Genomic DNA, 25,285 nt, shown 5'->3' with positions numbered 1-25,285 from the left:
ATGTTCTGAAATCCTTGTTTTTTTTATTTTAATACTTTTCTAATTGGTGCTTGGATGTTGTCTTTCAAATCCAAGCTGCCCTACATTAGCGACACAGTTCAGCTTCTAAAACTTTAGAATTCAATAACAAGGGAATGTGGTAGAGCTGATTAAATATAGACTACAAGTTGAACTGAATTAGTATTACTTATTTTGAGAGATCTCTTAAACTTGGGTACTGTTTCTGTCCTTGCAGTCCTGCCATCTTGCCTGGAGTCCAAACAAAGGTCAGTCAAGTTCTGCTCTGGAGGGTCACTCTGTACCACGGTTTAAGAAATGTTGGTTTAATGGATATCTCTACAAAAAGATATTTAATGCAAGATGTTGAGCATCACAGATTGTGTATGGAAATTAAGAATGGCCATTAACCATTTTGGACGTCTCTTTGGCATGAAAGATGTTTATTTAGATAATCCAATTACACCCACCGCCCCTTCTGTCAATCCCAATTTGATATCACCAGTTATTAAACTCGGCTCACTGTTACCATTCTTCTTTGGGAGGGATGAGAGAAAGCACATGTCCTCTGATCTGTGCACTATCAAAGTCATCCTCTGTTTCTTACACTGCAAATCCAGAAGGCCCATTGCCCACAGACTGAACTGGCATGCACCTGAAAAGCCACAGGGGTCGTTTGACTACAGAGATCCAAGTTATCTCCAGCTTGCTTTCACCTTCTCTCCCTTGGTACCACTTGGTGTTCAATTGTGCACTGCATTCTGGGAACGCCAAGCCAAACCTGGCAGTGGTACAGGCAGGGTTCAAGATCTGCTCACTCTCGCTTGTAATGGTATAGCATGCACTTCGGCCCGAGACTTGGACCACTGTTATTTGGAAAGTCCTGATAGAATTCTTTAAAATTAATGAGACGTTCTGTATTTAATGAAGTTAGTTTTTCTCTAATGCTTGAGCACGTTTGTCCAAACAGAATTCACTTTTTCAAAACAGTTAACACACATCCCCAAACTGAAACACATTGGCCAAAATTACATGTTTAATTTGCAAAATGCACCACGACTCTCAAAGCATTAAATACTTGACATAAAATCAACTACCTCCTTCAAAAAACACAACTTATTATCTAATGAAAAGGTCTTTCAATCAGTTGTTACACAATGGCCCAATACATACTAAATAGAACTATCAATATACCCCAACATGGTTAACCTTTTTTATATGTCTGTGCCATTTGTTGATACTATAGTTATATTGTGCCATATGTACCATAAAAGGCAAGTAAACATTATCACAGCATGGACTGTATTCTTTTTTCCTAAAATGATTTTACCAAAGATGACCAATGCAGAAAGAATGTCACCAAAGATCATGAATATCCAGAAACAAAAGAAAGGCTTTATTTGACCTTTTAAATTTTTTCATTTACAAATTCAATGTTGTTGTATATGCAGTGAATACAAATAATACACCAAGCTAAGAAAAATAAAGCAATGTCAAAAAAGGCAACACAAATACAGTAAACAGCACATTTGGTCCATTCGTTCTAGTCAATCAGGCCACATGTTTTCATCAACATCGCACTGGATGTTTTCCCTCACAGTGCAGCGAGGAAAGAATTTTCTTGCATGGTGCATCCACGCTTGGCAGTCCTCTGCAGTGATTGCCAGACAACCGGCATTCATTGCGTCTAGGAGAGACATCTGGCCATGTGGACGGTAATCTTTCCACCTCCACGCAGAGAAGAATTCCTCGATTGGGTTGAGAAAAGGAGAATACGGAGGAAGAACCTGCATCATCATTCGTGGGTGGGCTGCAAACCACTCAGTAACCAGCCGGGATTGATGGAAAGCAACATTGTCCCATATGATGGTGAACGGGACATGTCATGTCCTCACCAGCCCTCTCTATTCTGGTGGTATCACTCTATGGTACTATGTGTCAAGAAATGTGAGGAAATGTTCTATATTGTGGGCCAATTTTAGGGATGTGGCAAAGAACCCCATCGCTGGAGATGGCAGCACACATGGTGATGTTTGCACCTTTTTGCCCTGGCACATTTACGGTGGTCCTCATACCAATGAGGTTCCACCCTCGTCTCCTTACTTTGGAAAGGTTGAAGCTGCCTTCATCCAGATAAATGAATGCAAACAGCAACTCAGAAGTGAGCTCTTTAATGCATGAATAAGGACTGATTGCTGATTTAATAATTGTGCAAAGATATTTTGCCCATGTGCAGTAGAGGTTAACATTCATGGCAGTAATTTGTATCAGCTGTGACCAAATGTTTTAATTTTGTTTGACATGATTTTCTCAACTGAGTTTTGCGTTTTCTGTAGAGAGTTGTGTTTACTGTTTTGCAAAAATGTGCTTAGCATTTGCATTGTGAGTAAAAGCAATGAAGAATGATTTACTGTTTTGCAAAAAAAAATACTGTTGTGCTCATTAGGTTATAATGGAGATCAAGTGGACCCCAGTTTCATTAAAAGTGTCTTGGCAATCAAGAAAAACAGTAATGTGTAAACTTATAGTGAGGAGGAGTTCACATCCTCTGAGGAGTTCACATCCTCTGACTTAACCTCACAATCCAATGCATGGTATCATACAGCATTCAACAGAACTCAGGTGGACACAGATGACTTTTTCAAGTTTATTCTTCTTTAAGCAGACTGACCTGGACATGTTCTCTTTACTTACAATGAAAAGGTAATTCTGTTGTCCAATAGACCTTAAGCCCACACCATTATAATTTCCTTTTCTTTGTCTGGCTGTGCCTGAATAAGCACTTTGATTGATACACAAAAGCAAACGCTTAAAACACAATTGACAGCCACTCCAAAAAAAAGAAAAGCCTCTTTACATTCCTAAAACTCTGGAAAATTACCTTAACTTTAGTGCACAATAAATAAAACAGCTTTCCTTGGATAATCCTGACTCATAGAGATGTCATTATCCTGCCAGTAGGAGGTAAGACGTGTGAAAGAGCAGTCATTGTGGAGTCGGAAGAATCTCTGAGTTCTCGCAGCCCAGCAGCCGAGGTTATTGGTCAGGCTTGGAATCGGCTAAGTGGCTGATGCCTAACCTCAAGAATCTGTAACAAGGCATGTTTGATGTAGCGTATCTCGAGATGATGTCACCATCCACCAATGAGCTGGCAAGGATTCTAATCTAATTCAGAATGCGATGGACTTTATACAAAAGTGCCAAGCAATGTTTATTTTAATCTGAGCGGGTTATTCCCACTAATAAGAACATCAAATAGAAACTGAATTTAAATAGTTAGATAAAAGTGTTTTACTTACCAGTCTCCTTTTTGTTATTTATTTATTTTGCTTATTCCATGCTTTTGTATTCAACTTTGAAGCAGAATATAGTCCAGTTTGTTTTGAAATCTTATAAAGCATTTTTTTTTTTTTTTTGGTGGAATACCAGTCTTGTATGTGTGATTATAATTCACTATAGTGTAAAGCACTACATTTAAAATTCTACAAGGCACCTTCTGGAAACACAGATGACTTACAACATAAAAACTACCATCCCAATAGTACCTGGGTTTACTCATGATTCTCTTTAATATACATGTACAGCAGTAGGTCAAAAGTTAAAAATATCTTCTTTCAGATTAGATTTAAAGGCTCAGTTATTTAAGTCATTTGGTTTACAGTGGTGACGTGGTAAAGATGTAGTCTAGTTTTAAAGATTTAGTAAAAATGCTGAGTATCCTTGATTTTAACCCTTTTACTTTAAGTACTTTAACTGTGTGGACAAATGTAGTATATTCAGCAGGGAAAAAAAAATCAGGTGACATAAATTATGAAATCTGATCTAATCATTACTTATTTTTAGCTGTTCCTGGAATGACAACCTAACCAGCAAATAATGACCAGAAAGTGACAACTGACAAAGTTTAAAATCAGTCAAGTACACAAACATGCGTCTTACTGTGACAAGTAATGGTAACAATGTGTTCAGTTGGCAAATCTCATGAATAGCATATTTCTCCATAAGGGCCCTTTCTAGGTTTTCAGTCAGTCTCTTAATTGGCCTTACGTTTGAATGAATAAATACAAGTTTTACAAATGTGAATATATTTTCAAAAGGAATCCTAGCCCTGCAGTGGTGCTAAAATGTACTTTCAGTAATTTACACTTTAAAGTTTAATTTAATGTCACACATTAGAAAAGCATTTATGGTTTTTATTTGTGACATTCATCCACCTCAATTAAGCTATTGTTGCCATTATTTTAGTGATTTTGTGCAGTAAGAATTTCAAACCTGTGGATTAAAAAATATAGACCTGTACTATTAATAATCGTATATCCATCGTAGCACTAAGTATCTGGTTGCAAATACCTGTTCATTATTTTAAAAAGAAGAGTGTACAATTCTAAATGTGGAACTTAAAGACTGGTTTATCTGTCTGTTGAAAGCCTCTTATTAGCCATATGTACCCTCCTGTCTGCTCCGTCAATGTATGAGGTAGTTTCTCTAAGATTAGTTTCTGCTTGCTCGTTCCAGGGTTTAGTGAAGTAGGATGGATATTGCAATGCGTCCATACATCCATATTAATTTATAAATACTTGTGTATCTTCCAATTGCTAGGTAATGGAAAAGGGCACTTGGATGTGGTTTAGTCCTGCTGTATGTTAGCTATGTTTCCTCGATTTGACCAATTTCAAAAAAATAACTGGTTCACATATTTTTGCAAAAGGCCTGAGGAAGACCATGATGTGGTTGCTTTTATGGTATCTAAGTTTCTATTCTTAAAATGGTAAAAAACAGTTTCCATGTTATGTGCTTGACAAATGTAGTTGAATCCGACATATTAAATCTTAGTTTATTGTAGCTGACAGATATGATTTTGCTGGTCATGTGATCGTACATTTTACTTCATAGTGGGAACTGTTTTCACCCTCAGCATTCTGTTCTTGCCAACAATAGCCATTGGACATGTAGAGAATAAAGTTTTATTTAGGCATTGTAAATATGCCAATATTTGTTTTGGAAGAATTTCAGAGCTCCTCGACTGAGTGTCTTATTATGAATTCCCTGAAGTCTAGAGTGGGCAATGGGAAAGCTTGGCTCTAATTTTATATCATGGGAAATCTGCTGTTGAGAACTTGAGAAAAATATGCCTGACAGTTCAAAGAAACGAGTTTACATTCCCACCCACCTTGAAACAAATATAAGACATATTTGTAATTTTTTTCATATTACTTCATCTTCTGGTTGTGTGTTTAAATACTGTCTTTAAAACCAGGCAATAAACCACTTGTAGCATTTGCTTAATTAGAAATGGAGAGGGAGGAATAGCAGGATACTGGGGATAACAAGCAGGAGGAAATTCCAGCCTCCCTCCAACGCCAACTTTAAATGTGACTCTTGGGTTTATCTAAATATAAAATCTTCATAAGACACATTCCATGATTTGAGTTTGTATGAGCAACATTTATTTAAATCGGTTCAGATTTTATGTTTTAAAACACGTGGGAAATAATGTTTATATGTTTAAGTGGAAACATCTAGGGTAGGCCTTCATCCAGCAGTGGATTGATATATGGGCTGACATACATGTGTGTATGTGTTACTTATACATTTTAAATTAATTGTAACTAATGTTATAACATAGTCAGGATATTGCAACACAATGTCTCATCCAAAAGTCATGATAGATTATAAACATATATTGATTAAAACAATGCAGCCACTCCTTGTTGGTTTCCTCTGTGTTTGCAAAGCTGATAATTAATTATCTTGCAGGAGGGTTAATCACTGTAATTGTCTCTTCTTGCAAATTAATTTGATGGCAATAAACATGCCATCTCGTGTCAAACTTAAATCACCTCGGTCGCATTTCCAGCAGTGCAAGATGAAAAGACTTGCTGGGAGACCATTGTAATCAGTTACCAATAAATAGAGGCTATTGAGCTTGTTTTAGATTTTTAATATGGCATTTCATACAATGTACATTTTCATATTCTGACACCTGTTCTTGTTTTTTTTGTTTTTTTAATAATTAAACAACTTTTAATATTATATTTTATATTTATTGTAATACCAAAATTGTAATACTGAATTTTAAATACTCTCCTATTAATGACTTGTACATGATTTCATGTTAAAAAGTATGAACAATTGCACCATGTCTTTTAACTAAATTCAACCTGCTTAAACACTAGTTGGATCATGATTGAAAATTGTACAAGTCAGCAGGAAATTAATCTTTTTGAGTGACTAAATACTGTAGAAAGTGGTGTGATCTGCATGCCTCAATTAAGGACACGTACCTGAGGGAGAGGAAGGATTGAGTTCTTACTCCTGAATCAGGCAGGCTGATTGAGTGCTCATACTCTGAGTCAAATCTGTCCTTGTCTGATTCATAACACTTCGCACGCAACAAGTGGAAAATATAATGTAGCAATCACCGATTTTATTTAATGTCTTCAATTACTATGTTTTATTAATATTTCTGAGCTGCCCATTACTAGATGCATGGCCATTGGCACAGGCATTGCCATTGAGCAACAACTGGAGGACCCCAATCATCTGAATAGTGATTTTTGTTTATTCCAAATTGGGGCTATTTAATTAGGGAAATGAGAAGTCATTCTACATTTTAGAATAAATAATAACAAATACGTCACACTGTGTGACTTGTTCAGTTGGTTTCACATTCCTCTAACGATTGTTGATATTCCATGAACATATGATAATGGGACGTGTACAGGAAGCTTACAATTCCAGGAAGAGTTACTCAGGAATTGCATAATAGCTTAAATTAGAGACTTTCCTGTTGGCCTTTTATAACAGTTGCTGCTGGAACTATCGGTAAGATCCAGTCCAGTGGTATCCCTGCATGTGCACATTACTATACACAGTGATGACTGAAATAAGTCACGTATTCTACACACAGGAAATCTGACTGCTAAGAAGGGTTTCTCGATGCTGTCATTTCTAATTTCAGAATATTGCATTGTGTTTCATCAATTCGGATGTCACTCAACATTACTACATTTAACATCAACTTCAAAATCTCTCATTCCTATTTGCAATTTATGTAATTTAAAATGAGATGGAGTGGTTTTGTTTTTTCCCTCTTTCTGTTTCAGGTATATTAGATTTGACGCATCCTTGTTGCCATGGTAGATCCTACAAGTTTTAAACATATTCATGTTTAATGTTACTTTTTATTTTATAAGACAAAGGCAGAAGAATGCATTCCTTGTGGTTTAGTATTGCTATGAGCTGCTTAAGGGTTCTAGTTTCATATTTGTCTTCATTCCCTAGTTTTAAAAAGTGTGAATACTTTTATACAATATATATATATACAGACATACAGCTTATGTAGCTCCCAAATCAAATTGTCATGGGTCTGAAATTAAACGCATTGTGTATATAGTGCACTAAACTAGTGCTCTATACACACTTAATTTGTAAGCCCACTATGAAAGGTCACCTTGTGCAAAACGGAGCAATTGAAAAAATATCTAAAATATTCCTATGAAAGTCAATAAGTTAAATACAACTCACTTTATGCATATTTTTATATGTGCTCAGGATTGACAGGAAGTCATTTTATTGTAGCTGAGAATGTAAAAACAAGCAATGCTGTGCCCTTCAGCTTGTCTCCCTACTGTGATCTCGTACACTAAAGCAGCCTATTGCCTGGCAATTTAAATAAAGTGTCACCACTTAAGTGAAAAAGAGGTGCTATGGAGTGTGGAAGAGGCTATGCGATGAACATTGTTTTCCACCTATATAAGTCTGCTGCCTGCAGTGCTGGCAGCCTTCCAGTCCTGTTATCAGCAGAAACTGCAGGCTGTGTCTCAATCCAAAGTTGAGCTGATGGCCCTTGGCTCAGTTAATCTTCTGACGAAAACTCCGCACCAGTAATTAGTTATGATGTGCTCAGTAGATGCTGTATCACTCACTCATTGCTCCTGGATCGCCGATCTGATCACATTAATATGTGGACTTTGGCAGACAGAGCGTCTTCCTAGCTGTCATTCTTTGAGTGCCTGAGAAAATCAGAGAGCAATTAGCATGCTTGTGTGGGAAAGCCGAGAATGGACTGCTACACCAAGATGGAATTAAACCTTAAAAGAAAGACGTCTTGAATTACCTCTTCACAATCACAGGTTTCTCTTGAAGGATACAGCTTTCAGTGTGAGTATTATTCATTTGTAAATGTATCTTCTGTCTTTACCACCCAGATATAAGTATATTTTTAATGTGGACATTTCTGAAAGACAATAACTGTTTGTTTCAAACGTCCGTTAAAAATAGATCTTATGGAATGTTGTTCCTAGATTAACATTTATTACCTGGGTAGATTATAGGCTAATTGCAGTATGCATGTTCAAATTGCAGTGACCTCAAATTATGTTGTCAAAAGTTTCAACTTAGTGTGAAGTTAATGGCAACCTTCATCTCACATATAATTTGAAACTGGAAGGTAGACTGTTATTTCTTAATGTTAGAGTACTTGAGTGAAAATATGTAACCCCTTTAGAATTAATATACTTTGACTTTGAAGGAGAACTGCCTGAAGTGTAATGTGTTAGCTAAGAAATTGTATTAGTTTTTTTTTTTTTAACTGTACAACATGGCAGAACAGTAGCTTTATTGACATAATGTTGTAAACCACTATGACATTTTTATCTCTGAGTGTTGAAAGCTAAACTGCAAATGTATCTTGCAATGTGCAAGAATTTATCAGGAAATAAATGTATGCCCCACAAAAAAAGTAAAATATTTGTGTTCAGATGTGATACTGCAAAATCTGCCAGTATCTCTACATTGATTGTGGTGCTTTTAATTGACATGTTTGCGTTTGTATGGCGTTATTCAGCTTGTTTGTATTGCTCTTATAAAATAGCTTCTCCTCAAAACAAAGTATTGCTTTTCTTTGAAGCTGCTATTTTTTCATTGTTTTGTAGAGAAGAGAGGTCTGAAGCTTTTTCCCCAGTTGAAATTGCTGTGACCAACTCTGTGGTAGTGGATAATAGAGGAAAACATGAGGCTCTGAGACAATTTATTGTGCTTTAACCCTCACTGTGCTGAAGTGATAATCCTACTTCCATGCAGTTTTTCGGCTCCCTTTATTACCTTGCTTTGTGGATGCTTATACATGTTTTAAACTGCGTAAGACTTGCTTAGAGAGATTCACTCAATCATAGAATCATTAGGGTAAATCACCTGCCTTGTTACCTGCAAATCTAAAAAGAGTTTAATGGCCTTTTGACCTAATGGTCTACATTCTTATTTATTTTGTACAAAGATAATGCAAGATTTCCGAATACTGTACAGAGAAACATACTTTGAGAATAAACCTGTACATTTTTTTTTTTTTTTTTTTTTTACTCCATGATGTACTTGCAGAGTGAAGTAGCTGAATGTGCACACTAATTGAGGAGATAATTCAAGAACAAAATGCTCATCTTAAGAATTAGTGGACATTTCTCCATCACTTATATACACATTGAATATTACTATATTTTCTAGTTGTTCACCTCAGAAAGACATTTTCACAGGAGCTTTGTTTTCATTGTTCTCTGCTGGAAAAATATTCTGCTTTTAATCTGTATGAAAAATGGTTTCCTGAACAGCTTTATCATCTAAAATCTCAGGTTTTTCCTGTGCTGGTGTGCTCATGTACTTTCCCAGTGTCTGGCAATGACTTGCATCTGGTGAATAAATAAGAAAGTGAGTGCAACGGAGTGATTCATTTACATTGGTTTCTGCCAGTTTCAAGTGTGGATTCATTTTGCAGAAGAGATTGAGGTTATATCAGCTGTCTTTTTTTTATTTCTTCACTGTGGTAAGTTCCTGTTTGTTCAGGCTGCTGTCAACGGCCACCTTTTATGATAGGAGCTTTAATTGCTCTTTTGGAATTTTGGCTGCTTGCTCTCATTCAGGGCAGCGTTGTGCCGCTTGTTTCAGTGATGCGGTGGAGCTGTCTGAGTGGTTCTGTATGTGGGGGTGTTAGCTGCTGAGATAGCCGTACTTGTCAAAAAATAACAGCGAGGCCATTCTATTCATGTACTGTGAGGTGTCAGAATATGAGGTAGCCACCAGGTGGACATAGCAGGAATTACTGAATATCTTTTTTTCTCTTACAATTTCTATTTTGTTTTGTTTTGTTCCTAAGACTTTTATAATAGTATTTTACTTGTTGCTGTCAAATAGAGGTAATACTAAATAATCGGACAGTGACAATCATGGACCATAATGAAGGGTACTAATCAAGTTACCTTTCGCGTTATCACAGGGTCGATATTATCAAAGACAAGACAGATTAACTCATTGTTATTTTGCTATAGAGAAACAAGTGAAAGTGTTGATTGTGTAAATCTGAGTGAATTACAGGAACCAAGCTGCCGAAGCCGGGGGAAACCACTAACAGATACTTCTTTATTGGAATCCAATCTTTTTACCTGCTTGCTTTACTTTTGTTAGGCAACCTTCAGTATAAATTGAAAAATGCAGTATAACCAAAATGTGTGTATATATTGAAACTTACATTTGATTGAACGGACTATCAAACTATTGCACTTGACAGCCTACAGTAAAAATGAAAAGGCTAACCAAAAAAGCACTTAATTGGACATTTTTATTAAAACAACCTACATTTGTTTCTTAGTCAACTTAATTTCCCACACTCATTATGTGAAACAAATTACTATCAATCATTAACGGTGTTCTAGCTGCTAATAATCACACTAGTAGAAGTGTGATTGCTGCAATAATGGAAGTGATCCATCTTAAATGTGGGCTGTACCTGAGTAAATAGGTCTTTTAAATGGATATTAAAAGATGTCCATATATCTCTCCTGGGGGTCCTATTGATTTGGTCCAACAATCGACCTCTTAGGGCACAGCTGGAAAAACTGGAGCTCATCACACTGACTCTGAAGGTGATAGTCTTCACACCAGAGCAGCTATCTCAGCCTGGCTGTGGCAATAATTATTGGCTTGTGATGGCTGGAGAATACTGCAACCCCGCCTCCACTTCTGTGTTAAAATACCCATGAACAGCATTTAAAGGAGGTGGAACTGAAAAACGCAACATTCGGCCCAGAATTAACACTACAATGCAGATTAGTTGTACTATGCATTACAGAAAAGGGAAATCAAAGGTTGTTGTTTTTTTCTTAACTAAGAGATCTGAAAATTAAACTTTTCAGCAAGATTCTCACCTTCTTTTTTTTCTTTTTTTTCTTAAAAGCGAAGTATTTCCGTAAAACAACAAACCATGATGAAGTATGGCAGGAAAAATAGTAATATTGTTGAAGTGGTTACAGTTTCTCTGTTTGCTCTTCCTCTTGGTAGAAAAAGTGCTACAGCGTTTATTTATGCCGCGCTTTGTGCCTTTTCTTCTCTGGCTGTAGGGCTAGTGCAATGCCTCTGTTGCCCCAGCAACTGCAGCACTACGGCCTGGTCATCCTGGCAACGCCTCCGTCCTTTGAAGGCCCATTGTGCGCTGTCCAAACCCAGGCCTCGCAGCTTTGCCATTATTATGCAGTGGCATATGGAGCCGAGTGATTAAAAATGCACAGGCAGAAGAGGGTGAAGGGTATGTGGTCTTTTTTAAGTTAGCCTACGTATTTTATTAGATCACATGAAAATGCAATTAAAAAATAGTTGATACTAAAGATATTTAAAAACAGCCTAAATCTTATAACATTTTATCATTTCATGTATCAGGTTGTTCATTTTCAACTCAAAACAATATCGTCTACTTTTATTTGTAAGTGAATTCAATTTAAGTAAAATAGAGTAGGGGAAGGGAAAGTGATGCACATTCTCTGTGAAGGACAATGTAAATAAACTGTGTTGGTTTTAGTGTGTTTAGAGCTTAATATACTTCTTTCTGCTTCTACTCATATTTTCTTGTACGTGTATGCAATCATACAGTGGTCAGTAGGGTGTAGGAATGCCTGACAAAGATAAATGTATGATGAGGTGAGAAGGTTGTAGACATGAGACCCATACATAAACATGGGTCCATCAATAGTCCACCAAAGCAGTAAATAAGCACTATGTGGAGTGTGATCCAAAACTTTTACAAGGACTTCTAAACTGCCACCATAAGATATTACAGCAGATATCATGAGGAACTGACCCCATATTGGATGTCGATCTTTTTAGTTTTTGCTTCCAGTCAGCTTGAAGCCTCAAGCAGGGGAGCTTTAATTCTTCACTGTTATTTAAATAGTTTAAAATACAATTCATGGTGCGTATGTCTGTTTTTTGCCATTTGTGATCTCTGGTTTTGGAAAGAGATGCATATGGTATGAGGGAGAGGTCCTCATTAATGCATAAGAACCCCATTGAACTTGCATAGGATACCCCAGGAGCATGTTTTCCATTTTATTATACATTTTATAGTTTTACTGTTTTTCATCATTTGTAATTAGAACATTTTATCCTTTCATTTGGTAAATATGTAAAACAGTACACATAATTTTTTTCTCCACCAAGGAGATTTATTAATAAATGTGCACTTGAATATGTTTTTAAATGATAGTCGAATTACTTTTAAAATAATTTTAACCAAACAAAATAAACAAACATACTGAGCCCTAACATTAAAACATCAGCAACAGTTTGCTTCTGCTGGTTCTTGGCTTTAATAACTTGTTTTTATGACATGTTACCTATTTTTATTTTGCCATTTGATATCCAATTGTTAATAACACAGAGGAAGTGATTGCAGTTAGGGTACCCAGAGAGATGTTCATCTCTAAAGGGAACATTGTGACTAATCGCTGCAATTAACACAGCCGGACTTATTGAAGTGGGCCCGAGCCCACAGCCTGCCAGGTCAGCGTTCGGCCGTGGAAAACAGCAGTGAAAGTGCTGCTTTGTTCGGTATTGAAAAGTCTTTTCTAGCCCCAAGTATGCCTGCACAGACTGAGAGGAACTTTTTTCCCTAACTTGTAGGTTCCTAGCAATTAGGCTGGGAAAGAGGGTGGGGCAAAAGGAAAGTGAAGAGTGCTTAGGGGAGGAGGATTAGGCTATTGAGCTTCAGAATGTGCAACAGGTTGGATCTGCTGAAACAACCCCTTTAGAAGAGTGGCGGAGAGCTCGTCCCCCGGGAGGCTGCTTCAGCTCCATGCCCTGCCGACTGTAGCGTGCAGAGGGGAAAAGGAACAAGCAGGGGGTTTTATTTCCCCCAGCACAACTGCTGTGTGTGTGTGTGTTTGAGTGTTCGTATTTCTCTGTGGTTGAGGACGTTTTGAGCAACTTGGAAAAGGAAATGCATCTGCTGCAGAGAATGTAAGGAAGCAGGACAGATTGAAAGCTGGATAATTGTGGAAGACTTGCTCTTGGGATCTGACTGCAATTGGATGTATAAACTCCCTGGACTGCTTCATTCTTCTTTTGCTAAGGGAACATGCCAACTGGTAAGACAAATGTGAATCTAACTTTCATGCAGGGAATTAGCTTGAAGGATTGTTTTTGTTTTGTTTTTTGTTTTAACCTTATTAGGGAAACATTTATCTGCAATTTGTAATGTTCCTTTTATTTTTAGTGAATTTCGGGATTGGATATGACGAGCTTTATTTTCATGGATACTTTTTTATCAATGTTCTGAGGTGGGGTTTCAACACTGTGTCATCTTATCTATTTGGTGGTCTCGTCATCTTTAATACATTTTGGAAGAACCTCTGAAAGCTGTGAAGTACATTCCCATATCATTTGCTACTATTTGTGTCAAATTCTTTCTCTTGGCATTGCCTGATTTTTAGGAGCTGAATGTTAAAATGCCATCTAGTGACTGTGACCCAAATTAGTACCCCTAGGGGGGCATAATTACAGTTTAGTGCTGGTAGTAATGCTGTCTTTCTCAAAACATCTGCTGTGGGCTCAGCTGGGAGCTGCTGGGCTGGGTTAAATAAAACGCAACCTTTTTAATTGTTTGCAAGACATTTTTATTAGTGCAGATAGTCTTTCCTCATCTGTGTTTTTCATTTTTCTTGTATCAGGCAGCAATATCCCATAACCTAGTAAACCAGAGAGGAACTATTTAGGGAACGGCTTTGGTGTCTCCAAACTACTTTGGGAAGTGTAATCTAATCACTGCCGCACAACGGCAGTCGGGAGGTTGTATACATTATAGCCAGTTCCAAATGAAGATGTCCTTTTTTGATCATATCCTTAGATAGATACTTTTATTTTTAAATAAAGCAAAGAATTCTTGACAACCGGAAATACCGAAATTAAAATAATTCTAGAGCTCTAAAATTCTAGAGCACTGCCAAAATTGTTTAGCCCAAAACTAGTATTTTTGTGTGTGTCGCATACTAGACTGAAGTGTAAATCATGTGGACAGCTGACTTGAGTCTTTTTATTTGCATTTTTTTTTTTCCAAAATTGTTTAAAGGGGTAATACATTTCTAAAGAATGAACTTCACTTAAAGAGTAAAATTAGGAGAGGACTTCTAACATGTTACTATTTATAATGGTTTGTATTTGGTTGTTTTGAATTTTGAAATTAACCTGATTTTGCAACCACAGAACCGGTTTTAGAAAGCAAAGCAAGAGCTGTACTTCTCGTAATGAAGATAATATTTTGTTGAGTCAGATTCCTGGAAGCTGGTTAGTTTGCATGAAATAGAAACCTTTTGCTCCTGATTGCATCCTATGTTTTGTAAGGAACTCATTTAGCTTTGGCTGTATTTTTTAACATACATTTTTGCCAAAAATATTGATCTTCATGCAATGACTTCTGCTCTCTGAACTCATAAAGAGTTCAAAGGAATACCTTTTTCCCCAACATCTGCTCTTCAGCTAGAATGTATTACCTCTCCAGTGAAGGCTTAAGGTGCATAGTTGACTTTTAACTACAAAAGTAGACTTTCTGTATTCATTTCATAATTCTTTTCATTGTGTATCATGGAAGGATTATCAAGCCAGTAGCCATCTATTTTAGCCTAAAGGAAAACTAGCAATATGAACAATTTATATGTACTTGCTAAGAATAAGCTGTGTTATCTTTCTTACATCTATCGTGTGAAAGCTAGTGGTCTAAATGAGTCTACTTTGTTTTGCAGGATGCCCCAGGCCTTATATTAAAACAAAACAAAACAAACACCCATAAAACATCACCAGAATTAGGACAAAGGAGCTGGAAGTTCTTCATTTTTCAACGGGATAGAAATGTTTTTGGTATCTTAGTTGTTAAACCTCTCTTCTGCTGGGTTTTATAGCAACAAAAGTTTATCTAGTCCTTTGGTTTGTCCATTGCAAACAGTCTGCAATTCTTTGGGAAGGCTCATTTGGGAACTGCCAATGCAGCTCTTGAGAAGCTTGAAAAACCCTTGTCTTTATTTTCTTTTTTTTTTCTTTTTTGAGAAAAAGGTTTTGTTCCTTGTGTAACTACTATATAGCAGTAGGCCCTTCAGGAGAGTGATGGGTATTTGCAATGTGAGGAACACGGGGAGCTGATCAATTGCTTTGTTTGCTAATTCCAATACGGACACATTCAGTACATAGTGCGTTTGTGCAGCAGGTTGAAGTTTGAATTCGCTGTATAAAAAGAGACCATGCTCTTTAATGATATTATTGTTTGCGATGGGTGAAAGGAAATTCCCTGTTTTGTAGAGGCTTTTTTTAATGCAGACCTTGGTGCTTTGGTTAGTGTTCACCTAAGTTTTCGGTGCATTTATAACAAGGACATTGCTGAGCTCAGAATAGATCCAGGAACATTTAGATTCTCTTTTCACAGAGCAAACAAATCATCACTTTAGTTGAACAAAATGCAGATGGTAAACACTTTAATAGAAAAAGAATCTATTGTATTTGCCTCCACTCAGTATTTAATATATGATAATATTTGTTTTAATATGTATGTTCACTAGCCCTGAACTATAGAAATGCATTTCTGCGGCTTGTATTTTTGTTTGTTTTGTTACAAATGGACATGGTTAAAGGAGTGGTTCCCTCAAATTTCCAGAATATATTTTGGTAAATCTATCCATTGTCATTAATTAACGTCAATGCAGATATAAAATCCTGTCTCATGAACAAATAATTGTGCAAACTGGAAGTGTTTTTTGTCTTAGATTTTTTGGGGTTATTGCAATGTCTTTGCAGTGTAGATCACTGCACCTTGAAGGAGCATTTTTTCACATTCTGCCCACCATAGTTTTCAAACTCAGCCTGTGCAGTGTGAAGAAGTATGGGAAATGCTGCGAAAGTGTGCACTGCACTTTGTTTGATGTCCTGGAGCCTTGTGCAGGGTAGAATAGGGGTTGCAGGGTGTTGCTCAGTGAAGTGTGTGCGTTAAACTTACCCACAGCAGTGGCTATTGTACTTGGCTGAATGGAATGATGTCATGTTTTAGTCTGAGAGTCTCTCAGCAGCAGCACTCAAGACGGGGGTCTCTCACTCTGTGTGTGTCTCTTTCTCTTTCTTTCTCTCTCTTTCTCACTCTCTCTGTACTTTTGGAAAGAGAGAGAATATGAATATGTTGAAATATAATTTTTAAAGGTATTGTGGCATGAAGTAACGCTGGACTGGGGAACTGGAGCAATGCGAAACTTGCAAATCAGGTTTCTGTCTGACCATTGTGTTTTAAGGGTTTTAATAGCTAAAAGCTGACTCATGTAGTATTTTAGAGAAAAAAAGCAGTGTCGGCAACTGGAGCCCCTTGGATTTAACTGCCTCCTAATTTGTGGCCTCTATGTTTGAAACTGCCCTTCTGGAATGCCCCTTTAAGGCAAAGAATGGACTTTTCTCCTTGTGGTCGAACAGGTAGGCTTTGTCTGGCAACATCTGTAAGATACAAAATAACTGCCATTGACTAGAAACGTGTGTGTGGTAGCCTATGGGCCACTACAGTACTGGCATTGTGTCTTCATTGTCATTGGTAAATGACTGTGAATTACAGAGAATCTAGACTGTTTTCATTGGTGAAAGCTTGATATTGAGAGGAAAGCTTTTAATACGATTTATTTTGTCAGCCTTTGTAAATGTCAAACTCCTTCTGAAAGGAAGGTTAGAAACCAGAATCATGTTTCCCTTCTACGAAGTATACTCAAGAACTCCACGTTTCTTGAGTAAGTCTCTCTAGTATTTTCGGTTAACTTTTTGAGGATGTCCAGTATATAATTCTTTTTGAATTTGATTAGGTTTCAGAAATATCAAGATTTGTATGATTTTGATTTTGTGTTTAGTTTTTATACTTTGAGTTACCTAAAAAGGTAAACCTAAGGTTTGTTTTATTGTACATAAATTGAATCTAAAATAGAATACAAATATAACACTATTTCAACATATTAGGCTTCCTCATAATGATGTGTTTGTTTTCCAATACAAACTGTCAGCGCTGGGAACTCCAACAGAAATAAATGTTTAGTTCAATACCTACAGTCGACTGCTGAACAGTGAATAAGCTTAGCTGTAACTACGTTAGGAATGCACAAACTTTTTAACGGTTTAATACACCTAACACAGTCCACAAATGCATGTAAACTACACTATATAAAACCTATACTGGACTGGTAAGATGTAGTTTTTTTTTTTTATACAGTAACTTATGGTTCTGTCAAATTAAGTTCAACAGAGGAAGTCTAGTAGTATCCAAATTGAATGTTAAACCCTCTTGTGTAACATTTCAATTTCCATTAGTGTCCCACAGGCTTAGCTTTCTTTTGATCTTAATACTGATATCATATGCTTCAGCCCTGCTGTATTCCTGTTAAACAGCTCCATATTAGTAGAACATGCCACAGAAGCATTTATTAATGGGTGCAAAGACAGATGGGTAATTTATTTGTGTTCTATTGTACGTAGATGTCAATGTGAGGAACAAAAAACAAGCTAATCCAAAAATGGTAACATCTAATAACATCAAAGCCTCTTATATGGATGTCTGTGTGTCAACAGTCACACCCAGACCTCTTGTTTTTCAAGAAGAGAAACTAATGGGGTTCTGTATCTGAAACAATGTTTTTTAATGTCATGGTTGTGGTTTCTATTTTATATGCCAGAAATTACAGGTAAAATGTCCAATAGTGCTGTAATGTTCATTTGTTAGTGATCTAATGACATGGAAGCATTATTTTGATTCATGAATTGACACAGTGTTTTCATTTGGAAGAAATAAGTGGAAGGTGTTGAAACCATTTGACATGATTGAGTAAATCTCAGAAGTCTTTGTCCAGTGAACTGTATTCGTTTACCGTCTGGCTTCCTGAGAACATGAAGAAAGAAATAGCTGATTTATTTGTAACCCTCTTGCCATCCCTCTTTCTTGATGATACATAGGTTAAAACTAATAAACACATGACAAGAAAAGCTTACACATTATTTTTCCTTGTATGTTTTTACTGTCAAACTCATACGAGGTGTCATCTGGTCTGTAGTGTTCGGTTATATGACTCCTGAGAGGACCAGTGTAAACAGAGGAAATCTGAATGTTTAAGCTTTTTCTTTTAGCGTTTAAAGTTACATTTTCAGAGTTTGTTTTTCACTTTCCTGTTCTGTAGTTTTGAATAAAATGTTACTAATAATAAAATATGTGGGGGTAGTTTGGAGAAGTTCGCCATGTTAGGTCAGATAAAGTTTACCTAAATCTTATACCTGAAAGATGTTTCTCTAAAGATAGCTGCTTAAACTAGTGGTTGACTTGTTATTTCAGAGGGAGTGTTGGACAAGTTTGGTAACACCTAAGAATAAAGCCTTTGTTTTACACATACTGTTTGACTTTGGGTGTGGACAAACAAATCAACTTCTCTTAATACTGACCAAACAAAGCAAGGAAAAAATATATAAAACAAACAATTTGATCTACATAGCAGTAACGACGTTAAACCATAAGCGAAGGTGACAACTTAAACAAGAAATTTTGAATTGTATTTGATTGTTTTTGTGTAATTGGTTTCTTATTTGTTCTTGTACAAAAGTTCTTTGTCTGTTCTTTGGTTTTATTCATGTCCAGTTTGCCCACAGACTGTGTTACAAGGTAGGGTTCTTGTAACTAACTAATCAATGCCATTTTAAAGCCCATAAAAACTGCAATGCAGCAATAAAGCAATGAAGCAATGAAAGTGGGTAAATGCACCATGTGAGAGGCCTAACTGGTTTCCACAAGTGTTTGAACTTGTTACTGAAAGGTGAAATGGACTGATAGAACTTCAATAAAACCATTAGTTAAAGTAGCCTTATCTTTGGCTAGATAATCTTGACGTGTTCAAGACTTAACATATTGTTTACTTATACAACTTAAAATGTACTTGATCAAATTCTCATTTTCTTTCTTATATATATATATAATTTTTTTTTTTTTTTTTTTTTTCACTGGCATTTCTTTTAATTTGTTAATGTAGGAACTGATATTACTATGCTGAAGTGTCTAGTAACTGTATGATCCTGGCACTTTTGCTGTTCTGTTCGTCTGGCTTTTGGAGTAGTTAACTTAAAATGTTTTTTTTTTTTTTTTTTTTTTTTTTTTTTTATATCACTGTTTTATAGTTATCTTTTTTTGATGCATGTGATGAAAGTAGGTCAGCCATAGAAAGTAAACATTGGTTTGCTGCCAAACCCTGAGACCCTGTGCAGTTTCAGAGGATTAGTCAGTACTTAGGTTGGCAGAATGGATTTTCGTTTCCCTTCCAAGTTTCTTTCTTGAATACCTTTTTCTGTCTTGACCAAGTCACAGGGTAAATTGGTAGAGGGTGTATTTGAAACAACCCAACAAAAGGGGTTTGTGCTTTTTTTGTTTGTCACTTTGTTAATTTAGTGGATATATTCTCCTGAAGGGCTAGCTTTATCCTGAAAGTCTTTTCTGTTTTAGTGACAACAACTATTATGGTAGATTATGGTAACTTTCAATTAATTCTTACTACTTGTATTATTATTATTATTATTATTATTATTATTATTGTGATAATACTAAATGGTAATGGGAGGTTTAATTACTCACAATTCTGTTCTATATAGTTCTTATTGTGTGTGTGTGTGTGTGTGTGTGTGTGTGTGTATATATATATACACTCACCTAAAGGATTATTAGGAACACCTGTTCAATTTCTCATTAATGCAATTATCTAACCAACCAATCACATGGCAGTTGCTTCAATGCATTTAGGGGTGTGGTCCTGGTCAAGACAATCTCCTGAACTCCAAACTGAATGTCTGAATGGGAAAGAAAGGTGATTTAAGCAATTTTGAGCGTGGCATGGTTGTTGGTGCCAGACGGGCCGGTCTGAGTATTTCACAATCTGCTCAGTTACTGGGATTTTCACGCACAACCATTTCTAGGGTTTACAAAGAATGGTGTGAAAAGGGAAAAACATCCAGTATGCGGCAGTCCTGTGGGCGAAAATGCCTTGTTGATGCTAGAGGTCAGAGGAGAATGGGCCGACTGATTCAAGCTGATAGAAGAGCAACTTTGACTGAAATAACCACTCGTTACAACCGAGGTATGCAGCAAAGCATTTGTGAAGCCACAACACGTACAACCTTGAGGCGGATGGGCTACAACAGCAGAAGACCCCACCGGGTACCACTCATCTCCACTACAAATAGGAAAAAGAGGCTACAATTTGCACAAGCTCACCAAAATTGGACCGTTGAAGATTGGAAAAATGTTGCCTGGTCTGATGAGTCTCGATTTCTGTTGAGACATTCAGATGGTAGAGTCAGAATTTTGCGTAAACAGAATGAGAACATGGATCCATCATGCCTTGTTACCACTGTGCAGGCTGGTGGTGGTGGTGGTGTAATGGTGTGGGGGATGTTTTCTTGGCACACTTTAGGCCTCTTAGTGCCAATTGGGCATCGTTTAAATGCCACGGCCTACCTGAGCATTGTTTCTGACCATGTCCATCCCTTTATGACCACCATGTACCCATCCTCTGATGGCTACTTCCAGCAGGATAATGCACCATGTCACAAAGGTGGAATCATTTCAAATTGGTTTCTTGAACATGACAATGAGTTCACTGTACTAAACTGGCCCCCACAGTCACCAGATCTCAACCCAATAGAGCATCTTTGGGATGTGGTGGAACGGGAGCTTCGTGCCCTGGATGTGCATCCCACAAATCTCCATCAACTGCAAGATGCTATCCTATCAATATGGGCCAACATTTCTAAAGAATGCTTTCAGCACCTTGTTGAATCAATGCCACGTAGAATTAAGGCAGTTCTGAAGGCGAAAGGGGGTCAAACACAGTATTAGTATGGTGTTCCTAATAATCCTTTAGGTGAGTGTATATATATATATATATATATATACACACACACACACACACACAATAAGAACTATATGGAACAGAATTGTGTGTAATTAAACCTCCCATTACCATTTTGTATTATCACAACAACAACAACAACAATAATAATAATGTAATATTACAATATACATAATTATATAATTATAATAATATAAATTATACAGCTCTGGAAAAAAGAAAAAAATCTTCAATCAGCATCTCTACATGTATGGCAGCCATTTCCTTCCATTCATATTTTTATTTGGAATTTGGGAGAAATGTTGTCAGTAGTTTATAGAATAAAATGTAAATGTTAATTTTACCCAAACACATACCTATAAATGGTAAACCAGAGAAACTGATAATTTTGCAGTGGTCTCTTAATTTTTTTCAGAGCTGTATATATGGACCCTTAGTGGCTTACTTCCCAACCATCTTCTGATCAATATGTCCATATTTCTCTATACTACTCAAATTTTCAAAGAAGGGGCATAGTTTTGCAACCACCGGATCCACCAGCCCATCTGTGAATGAGCACCAGCTCACCTGTTGCTGCTGGTGGGGATTGTTTGGGAGAATACTTCCCTGAACAAGAAGCCCCTTTCATGAATGTACTCTTTATTCCTTTGCGAATTAAATTATGTTTCTAATGGTGTTTTGAATTAAAATTTCACAGCAACCACAGATACGTTGAAGGCACAGGCTTTCATTACAGAAACCAGCTCAGCTTGCAGGATCCCCAAACAGTCTCTTACACACAACCTTATGACAGCACCAGTTTTCAGGGCTTGGCTAGTCTACACCCTCTTTGCTAGAGCTTGGTTACTAGCCAAAATCTGGCTACAAAAAGACATTCAGTCATTTGATCAGCAAAGCCCACCACATTATAAAAGTCCTCTGGTTATGAAAAACTCTTGTTCTCCCTTTTGGTATCGTCCATATTTGTGAAATGAGTCAGAGATTATATTTGGATATAATGGACAACTTTGTGATCTAGTGTTAGAGACTCCCCCAGAAACCCAAGTGTAGCTGACATGCAGCTCTGTCCGTTCCCATCTCAATAATGAACAAGTTTGATTCATTAGTAGTAGTTTTATGCCACTGGATGTGATTTTAAACCACTATAATATTGTTTGGTGTATTGCTTCAGTTGTCATTGTTAGATAGTAGTTCATGCAGTTGAATGTAGTATTACTACATCAGAGACAGAGAGAGCACTCCTGGTCACAATCGGCAAATGACATGATCTGGGATCGAACTGGTGAACCTCATAGGGCTAAGTCTGCACTTTTACCAACTGTACCAATTTCTCTAACTGCTTGCCTTTTGCTATCTTCAGTATAATATACATTTTTGAATTTTATCTAATTATACGAATATCATGATTTGTACCCTTTAAAAACTTACATAAACTAAAATGCAGATTTGGTTTAGCTGAAGGATAATGTACATGAATGACATGTAATAAGTGCTCTGTGGCAATTACTTTGTGAAGGAACTGACTTTCTTTTCACATGGTATTAAAGCCCGCATGCTGACCATTTTTTGGCCTTGCTCTGTGCTTTGCAGACGATTACCACCTCCCTCCAGATGCCCTGCCACCTCTGCCTGAGATACCAGACAGCCGGACTGCGCTGAGTGCTGTCCCACTGGGCCGGTTCCGTCCAGAGAATCGTGCAGCGTTTCGCTACTGCAGCGTCCGCAGCATGGATAGCACAGACAGCGAGCGGCCGGTGAGCTACAGCTCCACCTCCTCCTCAGCCTCTTCCAGGGACAGTCGCTGCTCGTTGGGCAGCCGCACCATGCTGGTCTCCAACAACCACCTGGGCATGGGCTCATCTCCTCAAGACAGGGACACTGGTGCCATTCGTCTGGAGCTGGTCCCCGCCCGCCAGCTGGGCTGTAGAGAGGAGCAGGGCCATCAGGCTGACCGGGAGAAGAGGGCCGAGAGCAAGGGGGCTGGCAAACACAGTGCCCAGCAGATACCCGCTGTGGAGGAGGCCGGCCCCAAGCTCCTGTATGTGGACAGGGTAGTCCAAGAAATCCTAGACACGGAGAGGACCTATGTACAGGACTTAAAGAGCATCGTTCAGGTGAGGGCAAAATGTAATGTGTTGATTTGATATAATCTTGGCTTAAATGAACATGTCCATATGTTCATTTCTGAAGGTTTATAGGAAAGTGCTGTCTGCATTGTATTCTGATTGTATTCTTGTGTTGATGGTTATTTTATATCCTTACCTGCTGGTTTAGGATTTTTCTTATTTTCTTTGTGCTATCACACATACAATCTGTCCAGTAATATAAATTGATTTGTTTATATTTAACAGTGCATTTCAGAGCCTTAAAGGTGCAAATCTTATTAAAACATACAGCTCTTGAAAAAATTTTGAGACTACTGCAAATTTTTCTTCAGTCAGCATCTCTACATGTATGGTAGCCATTCCCTTCCATTCATATTTTTATTTGGAATTTGGGAGAAATGTTGCCGGGAATTTATAGAATAAACAAAAATGTTCATTTTACCCCCCAAACATACCTATAAATAGTAAAACCAGAGAAACTCATAGTTTTGCAGTGGTCTCTTCATTTTTTCCAGAGCTGTAGTTTTGTCCTCATTTTGTTGGTGTAGTCAACTGTTTTCTCCATTTAAGTTGAGCAAAATCTCAACTGTAGTTTTAGAGGTCGGAGTTTCAATCAGATTTTCTTTTTCTAGCACCATCGTATCGAAATCAAATTAGTATTTTACACTTTACAAATATATTGCAGCCTTGATTCCATTACAACAAAAGTCTCCCCTCTGGACCAACCCCTCCGCCATGTTGTGTTCATGATCATTGTCTTGTTCTGTCCTTCTATGGAAAATACTGGGTACTCTTTTCAAGAAGGATGTTCTCTCATATTTAAAGCTTTTTTTTCCCTCTTCTCACATTTTAGTAGCTCCGAAAGAGTTTGTTTTCAAAGCGGGTTATCACACCTGGTGTGTATTAATCCCTTGTGGCACTTACTTTATCATCCATTATTTAGAGTGTAACAAGAGCACTTTGAGTGTCAGATGACTGTATAAACTGACACCGTTTATGTTTTGCTTGAGTCCTGAACCTGTTGTATATTTATTACATAGTGTTCTGCAGAGGAATTCACAGCTTCCTCTTATACATTGAACAAGATTCAGTCTGTAGTACAATGAATGGCTTATGCCCAAATGCCAGTGCTTTTGTGCTATAGAGAGCTTTTAGCTTCTTTGCAGAATTTATTTTTTGGAAACATACTTTTCAGTATTCAGTTTACTTTGTATAACTTGTGGAATAATCCCATAAAATATTTCCTGTAACAATCTTTAAACATAGTCCTGAAAAGCTTATTTAGGTATTTATTTAGGATTGTCAATTAATACATTTGTGAGAAGAAGCTTGATAGTCTACGATAATGTGAACAATTTATGTTCAGTGTACAGCACCACATAAACATGCTGTACAAGCAATACACTTCAGTGCTCTTAAACTTTCACCCTATAGCGTCCTGCTGCATCCCTCGCATCTCTGTGCCCTCTTCCCTTATTTTTTTATTTTCTTCCCATTGACAGTTCTGCCTCCACAGTTCAAATAATTCCTTTAGACAGGCCACAGCCAACAGGAAGCCTGGGTCCTTTCTGGGGGAAGTCCAGGTGGACTGAGTGGAGGGTTCCTGAGAAATGCTTAGTTTCCTTTCAGACCCTGCCACAGATACTGATAAATCGGACGTCTTCCCTGCAGAAAAGAAAGAGGGGAAAAAAGTCACTCATAAGAAGGAAACAGATTGAAAACTCATAAAAGGCTCATTTAAAGCAAAGCCCACCAAAAGCTTGTTTTTATAGATGGGTCTCTTGTACAGGAAATATGCTCTGCCTCAAATTTCAGTATTCAGTGCGACCTCTTGTCTCAGTCTAAAAGAACCAGTGAGTGGTTAAACTCTTTGGTACAGATTTCAGCTTATGTAAATGACAAAACAAAACATATTCTGTATTTGTATTGTTGTAACTCTCTGAATGGTATCATTGGGCGTACCTTTAGAGAACAAAACTC

General features: G+C 37.2%; 1 protein-coding gene across 2 annotated transcripts in view; it reads left to right on the top strand.

Moving 5' to 3' along the window:
* The window catches only part of LOC136746933 (pleckstrin homology domain-containing family G member 1), a 97,439-nt gene that overhangs the window by 40,644 nt on the left and 31,510 nt on the right, over nt 1–25,285 (top strand). The window contains exons 1-2 of one of the 2 annotated variants that reach the window (XM_066699835.1): nt 13,035–13,403; nt 22,791–23,314. In XM_066699835.1, the coding sequence (XP_066555932.1) occupies nt 13,394–13,403; nt 22,791–23,314 (534 nt within the window). In that variant the 5' untranslated portion in view covers nt 13,035–13,393. Of the gene's footprint in view, nt 1–13,034; nt 13,404–22,790; nt 23,315–25,285 lie in introns of those variants that run through there. The other variant, XM_066699827.1, reaches the window with a different exon arrangement.

The sequence above is a fragment of the Amia ocellicauda genome, chromosome 1, assembly GCF_036373705.1.
Source record: "Amia ocellicauda isolate fAmiCal2 chromosome 1, fAmiCal2.hap1, whole genome shotgun sequence".
Classification (NCBI taxonomy): domain Eukaryota; kingdom Metazoa; phylum Chordata; class Actinopteri; order Amiiformes; family Amiidae; genus Amia; species Amia ocellicauda.
Note: the sequence above shows the minus strand (reverse complement) of the source record. Positions and strands in the feature narration are given on the sequence as shown.